Source organism: Cebus imitator, unplaced genomic scaffold, assembly GCF_001604975.1.
Source record: "Cebus imitator isolate Cc_AM_T3 unplaced genomic scaffold, Cebus_imitator-1.0 Scaffold57, whole genome shotgun sequence".
NCBI classification, from domain to species: Eukaryota; Metazoa; Chordata; class Mammalia; order Primates; family Cebidae; genus Cebus; species Cebus imitator.
The window spans coordinates 5,722,614-5,735,459 of NW_016107372.1; the positions used below are offsets into that span (position 1 = coordinate 5,722,614).

General features: G+C 35.9%; 1 protein-coding gene across 6 annotated transcripts in view; it reads right to left on the reverse strand.

The window, feature by feature from the left end:
• NYAP2 (neuronal tyrosine-phosphorylated phosphoinositide-3-kinase adaptor 2) overlaps window positions 1-12,846 on the reverse strand; it is a 305,362-nt gene that overhangs the window by 54,781 nt on the left and 237,735 nt on the right. For all 6 annotated transcript variants that reach the window (XR_005200372.1, XM_017529148.1, XM_017529147.2 and 3 more), the window contains one exon: window positions 4,306-4,409. Coding sequence is in view for 5 of the 6 variants with exons in the window: in XM_017529148.1 (XP_017384637.1) it covers window positions 4,306-4,409 (104 nt within the window). In the remaining variant the exon portion in view is untranslated. The remainder of the gene's footprint in view (window positions 1-4,305; window positions 4,410-12,846) is intronic.

Here is a 12,846-nt window from a genome sequence, read left to right on the forward strand (position 1 = left end):
TTGTGTGCGTGTTTGTGTGTGTTTGTGTGTGTGTGTATGTGTTTGTGTGTGTGTTTGTGTGTGTATGTGTGTTTGTGTGTGTATGTGTGTTTGTGTGTGTGTGTGTGCTTGTTTCTGTGTGTGTGTGTGTGCATGTGTGTTTGTGTGTGTATGTGTGCTTGTGTGTATGTGTGTATATGTGTGTGTGTATGTGTGTTTGTGTGTAGTGGAGGCTGTGGCTCCCCCATCCTTCCTAGGAAAATGAATTCAAACATATCTTAGGAACGTTTTTCCAAGGAGAGCTGTAGTTTTGTTTGAAGACACACCTTAGATGCTCCATTCTTGCAGAAAAGCATGGTTTGATATGGCCTATGCCTCAGTTTCTATACCATCACCTGTGCAGTAAGAGTATAGATGGCACTGCCTCCAATGGGATCACTGAAGAAGGAAGCTGAGATCAGCCAGAGATGGAGGAATCACATGAACATCATCTGCTGTCTCTAAGAGCGCTCACATCTCTTTCTTCTGAGTACATGGCTTCCTACTCTATTACAGAGGATGAAAAAGAGAAAGTCACGTGTTCTCCAAGTTCAATACGTGACTCTGGTGCAGTTTGACTTTTTTAACTGAGAAAATAAGTTAAGTTTCTAATGATAGCCACAAAAATTCAGTTTATTTCCAAAGATTTCTATGAAGGCAAATGCCAAAACATGGCTGCATTGCAAGGAAGTTCCAGGAAAGTGTCTGCAAAAGCCCCATGTCTAGTCTATTTGCTCAGGTGCAAATTAAGAAAGAATAAAATTTTATTTTTATCTCCCTGAGTGTCAGAGAATAATGTGTTTTGGAGCAGACTCTAAATGCTTCAGAACTTATATTTTTTTCCAGAGTTTTCCATTTTCTCTTATATATTTTGAGGCTCCAGTCACATATAATGATACATTTCTACAGAACTTATGTCTGCTGAAGTTACCTGAAGCTAAAACTGATTTCAAAGTCAAGCAAACATTACTTTCCTCTTTGTTTATACACAAATTCTGGTGGTGGGCTGTCACTACTGGCCCCAGCCAATAGTGACTGGCATGGGGGCCAGTCACTCTGGTCACCTTTGAGAATCTCTGCTGGAGTGACGTCAAGCACTCCCACCTGCCTCCACCTGCAACACTCCTTAGAGAGCTTCAACCACAACATGAAACAGTAAGTGGCAAACTAGGACCAAGACAACTGAATAGAGATGGGATGAGAACAACAATCTGAAAAGTAACACACATCTTTCTGCATGAAGGATAGTGCCCGTAATGTGACTGAAATGTCACAGCCTTCGTAAGACCAGATTCCTCCACAGACAAGCACCACTGGAGTTATTTTAGAGGTTAGTGACTGATTTTGTTTTATTTATTTATTTTTTTTTGAGACAGAATCTCACTCTGTTGCCCAGGCTGGAGTGCAGTGGCACAATCTCAGCTCACTGCAATCTCTGCCTCCCAGGTTCAAGCCATTCTGTCTCAGCCTCCCAAGTAGTTGGGATTACAGGCGTGCGCCACCACGCATACCTGTACTTTTAGTAGAGACAGGGTTTCACTATATTCGTCAGGCTGGTCTGGAACTCCTAACTTCACGTGATCCACCTGCCTCAGCCCCTCAAAGTGTTGGAATGAAGGCGTGAGCCACCGTGCCCGGCCTTCTGTTTGTTTTAAATAGATCACATGGTTTCCAATGATTTTCCTAGTATGGAGTTTATTCATCTCTTATTAAGAATTATGGGTTTTTAATAACAACCAGGCATCTTAGTGCTGTGAAACTGCTTAAAAAGTGACCAGAGGGATTGTTTGATAATGCTAGGTGTTCCCTATCCTTGTTTAGGTATGAATAGTTATTGTTAGATTCAACCATTTTACTCATCTTTTTTTCCCCCCATTTATTTATTTTATTGCATTTTAGGTTTGGGGGTACATGTGAAGAACATGCAAGATTGTTGCATAGGTACACACGTGGCAGTGTGATTTGCTGCCTTCCTCCCCATCGCCTACATCTGGCATCTCTCCCCTTGCTATCTCATTGTCTTGCATTCCTGAGCACAGGGCAGTGCCATCCTGATTGTAATTTAAAGAGACATCTTAGTCAACACTATGGTTGAGGGCACGGGAATTAGGTGAGAAAAGGACTTTTAATAAGTATTTATTGGCTTTAGTTGAATTCTAAGTCATAGGACTTCAGAGCAATGTTCACATGAGCTATGCTTACCAATTCACCTCGAGTATAGATATACATGCATACTGTAACTGAGCGTAAGCTGCAGAGAAGAAGCCCAGAGGCCAGCTTTCTAATTTGTAGCTCTGACAGCCCATGTATGATCTGACTGTGTGTCAGAATCTCTGTCAGCGGGTAAGGAAACTAACAGCATATAAATAGTGCACTAGGCTTTTTCCCTTGATACATTTTGAAGAATGAAGAATGTCCCATCAGGTGAGCAAACGGATGATGATATGAAGGCACAAAGAGTACATCTTGTCTCTATTCTGGAAGTTTATCCCAGGAACCTGCTTTCATTGAGAGTTTGAAGTTTGAAGTGAAGTAGGGTGAAACAGCTCTAAAGACAATTAGGAAAAAAGCAAAACAAAAAACAGGGAACACGAAACCTCTCTGAGAGTCTGAGGGCAGTATGCTAGCAGGGATCCTAAACTTGAAAACTTGATTGTATTAGTGCAATCCTCTGCCAATTAGCTAAACTTCTCTTCTTTGGTACTCAATGTTTTTAAACTTTGAATGTTGGTAAATAGAATATTTTTGGAATAGCTTTCATCAGCTAAGTTGGCAGTTTATCTTATTTATTATATTCAGTGTCTTACTGTTTCTACTTCTTTTATATCCAAAAAGTGTTTGAGTTGGTACATTTAGTTATAAAGGCATTTAACATTTTAAATTAAGACACAAGAAGATCTAAATGGTACTTGAGATGCCCTTGAGAGAAGCTTCTCATTCCTTGTATTTGTAGATACCTTATATATTTATAAATTAAACCCTTTGCATATTTAAGCCAGATAAAAATACTGAGGTACAATGTCTCTCATTAGAAAAAAATGCAATTATTCTACCTAGTTATGTTTTTAGAACAGCTTGGCATTTAAAATAATTGAAGAATATGTAATTTGCTAATAAGTAATGGACAGTTCCCTTGGAGGTATGGTCACTGTTTTATAAATTACTATTTCAGAAGGTTTTCATGAATGCAAAGATTATAGCTAGGAAGCAGAGAGGAATCACTCCAGAATGACACCACCCTACTTAACACCCATAATACTTAATAGTAACAACAATTAGGCCTCACAAATTAAGTCAACTTATTGAATTCCTATTGGGTGAGCTAAAGACAGGACATTTATGTGTAGTGATTTTTCCTCATACTCATTCCCCTTCCACAACCATGTACCCAAATGAACATCAGAGCAACATATTATACTGTAAAGGATTAAATGATATTTCAGTTTATGCCTTTATTTCTTGTCTCTTTTCCCCAAGTGATAATTGAGACCTCGTTTACCATGCATGAACACTTACATTCCCTTTCTGAGAACATTTCTGATATTGTTGATATAAGAGAGAAAGGTCATTTATTTAAGGGTTGCCTTATTAATCTGCAGTTTTTGTTAAATATCTTGATTATATGGCCAGTCAATTTGTCTCTATAGCCTAAGAAAGAAGAAAGACTAGCTGCCATACTCAATCCAAATGAGTTAGGATATGAATATTTAAAAGGACATCAATATTCAACAGTGTCTTACAATCATGCTCCTAGCTAAATAAAAATAAAACAACCAAAAATATTACAGTATAATAGGATAAGAGCTAAGAGATATGTACAAATTCATTGACAACATCTGTGCAAGTGTTGTGGACAAAACATTTAAAAAGAAATCTACATAAAACAAAGTAGATAAATTTATCAAATATTGATAAATTTTGAGACAGTATAAAAGTACACAAAACATGAAAGAGAGAAAGAATTAAAAAAATAATCACTAAAGCCAATACATATAGTACAAGTTTACTACATTTATATTACAGAATGATGGAAACCAGAGACAAAAACGATTTGATAACAAACAGCAAAGAAAGTTTTACCACCAATCACAAGGAAGAAAGACATTCTTTTTCAGATGAAAACACAGACTGCCAGAACTCATCCCCCTTGCCTCCCAACCTATACACACATAGAAAAATAAAAGCAAATGCAAAAGTTGTCTACAGCCACAGGACAGACAGAGGTGGGGAGCATTTGGCAAGGTGCATCACAGGAAGTCAATCACGATTGGCTAACGATGATGGTACCTGGCTCTGTTGCAGGTCAGCAGTTTGCCTGAGAGGAGTGACTGATGGAGGAGGCACACCTGATGTCGACGCAGACCGGCCTAATTTGCAGCTTACTTTAGGCTCTGGAAACAAGGGGAAAAAGACACAATATTAGCTGACTGACATCTGCAGTAATGAGATGGCTTTTCAGTCTCCTTGTTTGTTTTGCTACTTGTTCTTGAAATACACAAAATGCTCCTGATGTTTGCTAGTAATTAGCAGGTGATAAAACACTTTCAAAATAGTTGACTCTGAAAGGAGCTTTATTCCCAGATGGGCTTCTGGGGTACAAATCTCAGGAGCAAGGCCTTGTTCCCCCCTACACTTTACCCCACTTAGGGTTGGTTTCTATGGAGTCACCCTGGAGCCACAACAACCCATTTGGGAAACAAACAAGTACCATGACTATTCTCAGTGTTTCACTTTTAGCTTTGGTCCGTAGGATTTCTGTGTTCTAAGATGTTTCATTCCCCTTCTCCAAAGGGTCTGCTTTCCTTCCTACTTTCCTTCCATGAAAACTATCATCATGTTTTCAATGTAACATTTCTTCAACTTACCTTGATTTGCATTAAATTTTATGACTATCTTCCAAGACCTTTGCTATCTTTCATATTATTTTTCCAAGTTCAAAAGCTTTCTTCTACCTCATGTCTAATTTGAGGAGCCCAAATTAACTGCCTACTTCACTGACAGGATGCATTAGAGATCACAATTTGAGGACTGAAAGAGTTCCCTTGATCCAAGAAGTACAGGAGATATGGGAGGTAGAGATGATGAATTTAAAGACGCATTTGAAGATATTTGACAAAGGAAAAAGAAGCCATGGAAAGAAAAATGGACATCTGTACTTTTATCACAAACTTCAAGGTAAGCTGTTGGTTTTTGAGTGCCTAGTACATTCCAGCTTCTGTGAGGAATGTACTAGGCACTCAAAAATAATATTATATTATATTAAATATAATATATTATATTATATTATATTGTAATATAATATAATATAATATATTATATTTAAATATATCATATATATTATAATATTTCATAATATATATTATATTATAATATATAATTTTAACATATATTATATTATAATTATATTATAATATATGTTATAAAATATAAATATTATATATTACATATTATATTATATTATAAATATTAAATTATATTATAATATAATATATATTATAAAATACTATAAAATATTATAAATATATTACATTATAATATATAATATAAATTTTATATTATATTATAATAATATATGTGATATAATATAATGTATTTTAAACATATTATATTATAATTTAAGACAATAACTTATCTCCAATCCTAAGAGCACTTTTTGGAGCTACAGATTTAGCCATCAATACCCTCAACTTACAAATTAGTAACCTAAGATTCTCCAAGTTCAGTCTTTACCTAATAAATAAACAAGTGCCTCTCAAAAAGCCTTTCTTTATAAACTTGACTTGAAAATTAAACTCATTAAAGAAATAGCTTTAAATGATATGATGTAACCACGGTACTGAGAAATCACGCACATTCCAGGGAACCAGAATGTGCCCGGTCCTGTTGGAAGAAAAGAAAATGTGTTGCTCACGCTGGGGAGATGCACTCTCCTTATGCCATTTCTATATGAATCACACTTCGGAGAAAAGCATTGACTATATCTGCATTGCATGAATGGTTCACTGCCAACTTCAGCTTCCATCAATTGCCTTCCACCCCTTCGCGCCCAACCCCTTTCAGACACAACATGCAGACACACAGAATGAGTAAGCTTTATGCCTCCTTGCACACAAACTCATACACACTCACCCATATGCACCTTTCCTCTCTCAGTCCTGTTTCCACCTATTAAACAATGTCTCACCTCTCTATTACAATTATTCTCTTAAGGGAACTAATAGTTTCTTTCTTGATAAATCAAATAGCATTTTCTCTGTACTTCTGATTTAGACAAAAAAAGTAAAAGACAAGAAGAAATAAACAAGTCCATTCAAAAGTGGACAAAGGATATGAACAGACACTTTACATAAGAAGACACACATGAGGCCAACAAACATGAAAAAAATGCTCATTATCACTGGTCATTAGAGAAATGCAAATCAAAACTACATTGAGATACCATCTCACACCAGTTAGAATGGCAATTATTAAAAAATCTGGAGACAACAGATGCTGGAAAGGATGTGGAGAAATAGGAACACATTTACACTGTTGGTGGTAGTGTAAATTAGTTCAACCATTGTGGAAGACAGTGTGGCGATTCCTCAAGGACCTAGAGATATAAATTCCATTTGAATAGAAATGGAGCAATAAGTGAAACTCCATTTCAAAAAAAAAGAAAACAAAACAGTTAAAAAAAAATACACACACACATACACACACACAGATATACAATTTGGTCTACCCTCTTGGTAACCACATTTGATTCTGCTTCTACACTTCATCTCAAGTTGTTGCCAACTTTTATCAAACCATATCTCACCATTTTCTAAGACTTAGTTCAGATTGGACTTTTATTGTAAAGCATACTGTGATCTTCTTTTCTCCTTTCTCTCTTCTAAACTCTCTTATTTCTTAGGCAACATTTGCACTGTTTGCTGTGGTTTTTAGCATTTCTGCTGGTAGGAACCACCTAGTAAGCGTTCAATTATTATGTATTTTTCTTTCACTGAAAATACTCAAATTAACCTAGAAAAGGTCACTGCAGCGCCTCAAAGCAAGGAGGCAATGACGTAACAAAGAATATATTATAAGACCTAGTTTTAAGGCCTGTCTCCCCTACTTACTAAAACAGTGATTCCAGTTAGAGGGGATATGAACCTCTAGGGTCCTACAGAGGAGGCATGGCATTTGAAAACTCTCTCTTGATTTTGGGTGGGTGTTAAATATCTGCCCGCCCATTCCTGAAAATACGACTGGATTCTCTCTGTTTAAATACATGTGCATCATGTGATGACACAGATAAAATATCCTGGTAACTTATAAATTAACCTCGTCTCCCAGGATGCCTAAATTCTTGCATACCTCAAGGAATCATCCTTTATTATATAAAATAACAACCAAAGCATCCATCATGTTTCCATAATAAGCCAATGTTTCCATACATGCCATGACTAGCTTAGCACATTTAGTCACATGGAATGAGAAAATTCGGTATTTTTTTCCTAGAAAAGGATGACAAATAATTATTTACTGTAGAGATTTTTTCAAGTTTATGTTGAAGATATTATCAACTGATGAAAAAAGATTATCTAACCGGATCAAAGGCTTTTATATCACCTAAGTTACCTAAAGATTAATTTTCCCTTTTGTTGATTTCTGGTCTGACCAACTTAACCTGTTTCTTCCATTGTAGACAACATTGTCTTCAATGCATAGACTACACCTCGCCAAAATCCAAGCAAACTCCCAATTTCACTATGACCTGGAAAGGCCTTGCCTTGCCCCCATGGGATGTCAGTCAGATTACATCTAGATTCATCAAGCCCCCTTAGGCACTGCAATATAAACCACTCACCATCCATTGCACATGGCAACTTAAACTAATTAGCCAAGCACCCTGTGTGGGCTAGCTCTAGAATCAGGTCACCTGGTGGTCTAATGTTCGATCCCAGCATGGAATATGACTCCACATGTAGGGGCAGACTAAGACCATGACCATATATTCATAATATACACACACATACACAGGCAGATACAAACACACACACACACACACACACACACACACACACACACACACACTCCATAACACTACTGCTTAAGGTAACACATGGAAGGAACATTTTTAAATGGTGAGATTTTTTGTTTATCTCACTTATTTTGGCTCTCCTTTCAGTTTCATATGATTCTTAACCTAAATGCATTTGGAATTTCCTATGGTGTTTCTGAGACAAGGTTGATGAAACAAATCCTTAAGAGGTTGCAACCACCAATGTTTCTTTGACCAAAGGAATTATTTGTAGCCATCAAAAATCATAGAAAAAAATTCGAATTAGAACCAAGCCTTTTAGAGATCCTTTAGGCCTGTGACATCAAAGTGCAATTGTTCATCTCACCCACCTTTGACCAAAAGAATTATCTGAAACAATCCTGAACATTCTAGAAAAGATTGGAATTATAATCAAGCCTCTCAGAGATCCTTTAGGCCTGTAACATCAGAGTGCAATTTTTTGGCTCACTTACCTTTGGAAATGCAACGCTCTTTGAGACTTGAACAATGAGGCTGAGGTGCTATGACACTGGAAACAGAAAGTTTTGATCCTGAATATTTTTTGTTGTTGTTGTTGTTTTGTGACAGACTCTTACTCTGTCACCCAGGCTGGAGTGCAGTAGCATGATCTCAGCTCACTGCAACCTCCGCCTCCCAGGTTCAAGAGATTCTGGTGCCTCAGCCTCCCAAGTAGCTGGGATTACAGGTGCCTGCCACCATGCCCGACTAATTTTAGAGGCATGGTTTCACCATGTTGGCCAGGCTGGTCTTGAACTCCTGCCCTCAGGTGATCCGCCCTCCTCTGCCTCCCAAAGTGCTGGGATTACAGGCATGAGCCACTGTGCCCAGCCTGGTCCTGAATTTTAACAGAATAATTGCCAAGAATTTTAGAGTCCACCAATAATGGGCAAGTGGCTGGAAAAAAACTCAAGACAGAGCTTTCCTATCCTAAGGCAAATTCAACCAATTAAGAGATTAATTATTAGATAGAAGGCACTTGTTCTTCTTATGTCCAAGGAAAAATTCTTGCCTTTGAAAACTTTTATAGTATCATCCTAGAAGTAAAAGTTGACCCACTTTTGCAATTTAGTGAAGATCAAGTGTAAAGAGAATAAGAAAAAATAAGAAAGAAGTGGATTCAGAAAGAGAGAGAGAGGAGTAGTGAAGAAGGGAAACAGAGGAAGGAAAAGGAAGAAAGAAGAAAAAGGAAAGGAAAAGAGGGAAGGAAAGAGAGAAGAAGGGAGTATCACAGTCATTTTAACTCCTTTGAGTAAACCGTTATCAAGACAATGCCATGATGCTTCCAGATCTGTAACTCATCATCATCGGAAGATTTTTATTAAGTAGGTACCTGTAGGACTATGTAATTTATTAGTTAACTTTTTTCTTTTTATTCTCTTTTTTTTTCACCCAGGCTGGAGTGTAGTGACACGATCTCAGCTCACTGGAACCTCCGCCTTCTAGGATCAAGCAATTCTTTTGCCTCAGCCTCCCAAGTAGCTGGGACTACAGGCTCGTGCCACCACACCCGGCTAACCTTCTGTATTTTTGGTAGAGATGAGGTTTCACCATGTTGGCCAGGCTGGTCTCGAATTCTTGACCTCAGGTGATCTGCCTGCCTCGACCTCCCAAAATATCGGATTACAGGCATAAGCAACTGCTCCTGGACTTTCTTTTTATTCTTAATAAACTTTCATTACTTTAAAAAAAAAAAACATAATTTCCCATCTTCACCTTAAGGAGAAATGAATTTTTGTTTAGGATTGTCACTAGTATTGTTACAAGATCATTTCCAAGCCATCTGCTTCTATCACCGTGAGTACTGGAGTTCTACTTGTTTCAAGAAAAAAAGACAAATGACCATTTTCAACCACTGTATCTGCATAACCATAAAAGATTGGTGAATTTTCATATGCAAAAGAAAAATTTCATCCAGCATTAAAGAAATAAAATCAGTCAAATTCTGAGGACACATATCTTTTTTCTGTTTTTTCCCAATACATAATATTTTTGCTGTACTAGCAAAGACATAATAATTCCCTCATGTAGCTAATGATGCTGAAAATTTCTAATCAAGGATTTGGAGTTACACAAAATTCACAGAGTGGCTTTCTTTTTAAAATACACCAAAGTGTGCTCATTGCAAACTCTGCTTTCTGGAAAAGACTTTTTTTTTTAATAACATATGTGCTTTTGAGATAAACTATCACCTGAGTCAAAAGTGGCAGTTTTGCCAGGACTATATTAAAATTTTCCAGGGTTCTGAACACTTTGTCTGAAGCTCCCATCACACATCAAGGTAAACACAGTAAGATGCCTTTGTGCCCTACACTAAATGTAATTTTTTTTCCTGTATATAATTTGAATGAATTTTTATAGTTTTTTTGAAATTGTTAGACTGTGAGTAATCCAATTAATTCAAGATTGGCTATGACTTCTAAACAGTAATCATATACACTCAGGAATTTGTACAGGATTTGACAAGGTGGTCTACAGATTATTTCAAAATGTAATGGAATTGTTTTAATACTAAATTTGACAATTACTTTGAACTAATGTCACACTTTTCAGTGATTTAATTAATATTCATTAATGTGAATGAGGCAGTTTTGGAATTTTAGTACTACAATTTTAAAAAAATATTAAATATTTTATAGATCTCTGAAAAGCTAATAGACCTAAGCATGGTGACTATGGAGATGAAAAGATGAAACTAATCTGATAACTACTGTGATCATTTTGTGACCATGGAGAAAGGAAAGAAAATCAGCAGGATGCAGGAATCTATCTTGGGAGTAGCTTCTCTCCTTCTCTCTTCCCCCCTCCCTCATGTCCACCCCTCAGCTTTCCAAGGAGTTTTCTTCTCTGGAGACAGCTGAGATTTGCATAGCTGTGAAAGACACTGGTATCCTCTAGCCCATGGACTGAGGTCCTAGTGTTATTTAGGACAGAAGGGTTATTGGAATAATTGATAATTCTTCTTGGGAATACTGGAATTCTGCTGAAGACCTAAAACCCAGAGGAAAGTAAGGTGACAATGAGGTGGCAGCTCATGATCCAATGTACTCATTATATTCCTTCATTCCTTCCAGTGATCTGAGGGGCTGGGATTTTTCCTTGTCTTCCATCTTTTACGTACAGAGCATATAAATTATACAACTTAAAACACAGGGATGCCCAAGGTGCTGCAATGCATAGCTGGTTTCATCCATGGCAACACAATGTAGTGAAGCATTAATATTTTTTTATTTGACAGCCTCTTTCATAATAATATATATTTTCTAAAACACCTTGGGGCATTCATCACTTTAGCTGAGTATGAAAATGTGCTTTTATTTTCAAAAATACTTATTTTCACATTAAACATGAATTAAAGTACATACGAAAAAACAACATAGTTTGCATTTAACAAGTAAAACATACTCCTTAATTATTTAAAAAATTATTATGTAAGGAAAACCCATCATCTTCAATATAAACTCAAAAAGTCCTATTTGCAAAGGATTAAATGCACATACCATGGAGACAGAAATTTCACTTTGTTTTATGGCATCAAAAATACAATACACAAACAAAAGAAACAAAATCCTTTTGTCACCTGATATTATAAATGAATGCATTACAAAAATCACTTGACTTATTTAAAATATATGATTTTGATTTGAGCTCACTATTATAGACATAACCTAACCAATGTCTGGCTATGAATAAGCCTAATCTAAGGCTGTACTCACTCAAATTCTCCACAGCAGAGAACTTCAACCTGATTTCCAGTAGTGGTTATGCTTGTTCACTTTATAGCAGAAGTTCTGGCATCTCTAAGATGCTTTGGGGGACAGGACATAAAGTCAAAACTATTTCATAAAAATATTAAGATGTTATTTGCTTTTTCATTGTATTGACAAATGCACTGAAAGTCTCAAAGCAATGGATAAATCTGCTGTCACTTTCACACATCAAAGGAGTAGCACCAAACTATACTAGTAATTATTTGTTTTCCACTAACACATAGACTTGGGTATTTGGCAGATATTTTTTTGAATGAATGAAGTGAACCTGTTTCTTCAAAGAAGACAACTGACAGCATTTTGACAGTAATAAACTTGAGCTTTTAGGCAAAAATTAAAATTTTGATAAAGTTTTTACCCATCACTGTGAGCTTGAGATTATCCTAATGCCTAAAGTCTGTTCTTAAGATATCACTACTGATATTAAGGAATGTGATATATTGATTTTTATAACAAAATGTGTCAACACATGGAAGATCCACATAACTTAATGATCTATTATTTTCTAAATGCACAGTGTTATAAATCATGATGGATAAAAGACTGCATTTTACAGTTCAAAATAGAGTAATAGATGTAAGAGACTTTATTGATATGCAGCTAACATTGCAACTAAACTTTCAGTTTAGTAGACTAGTAGACTAAACTACTAGTCATTGAATTTTGGAAGGGTATTAAAAAAGAATATCCACAATTATATTAAAAAGCTATTTAAGTATTTCTCCCTTTTTAACTACACATTTGTATAAGGACAGATTTACTTGATATATTTAACCAAAGCAAGACATTATGATAGATTGAAGCCAAAAAAGAAAAGAAATACTGTCTATATTCTGTTGAATCAGACATTAAAAAGATTCTCACAAATGTAAAACAAATTCAACCTGCTCATACATTTTTGAAAAATATAATTATTTTTTAAGAAAAACATTATTTATGTTAATATACTATGGGTTGTTTTTTAATTTCTAATGACTAGATAATATTTTAAGTTCCCAATTTTAATTT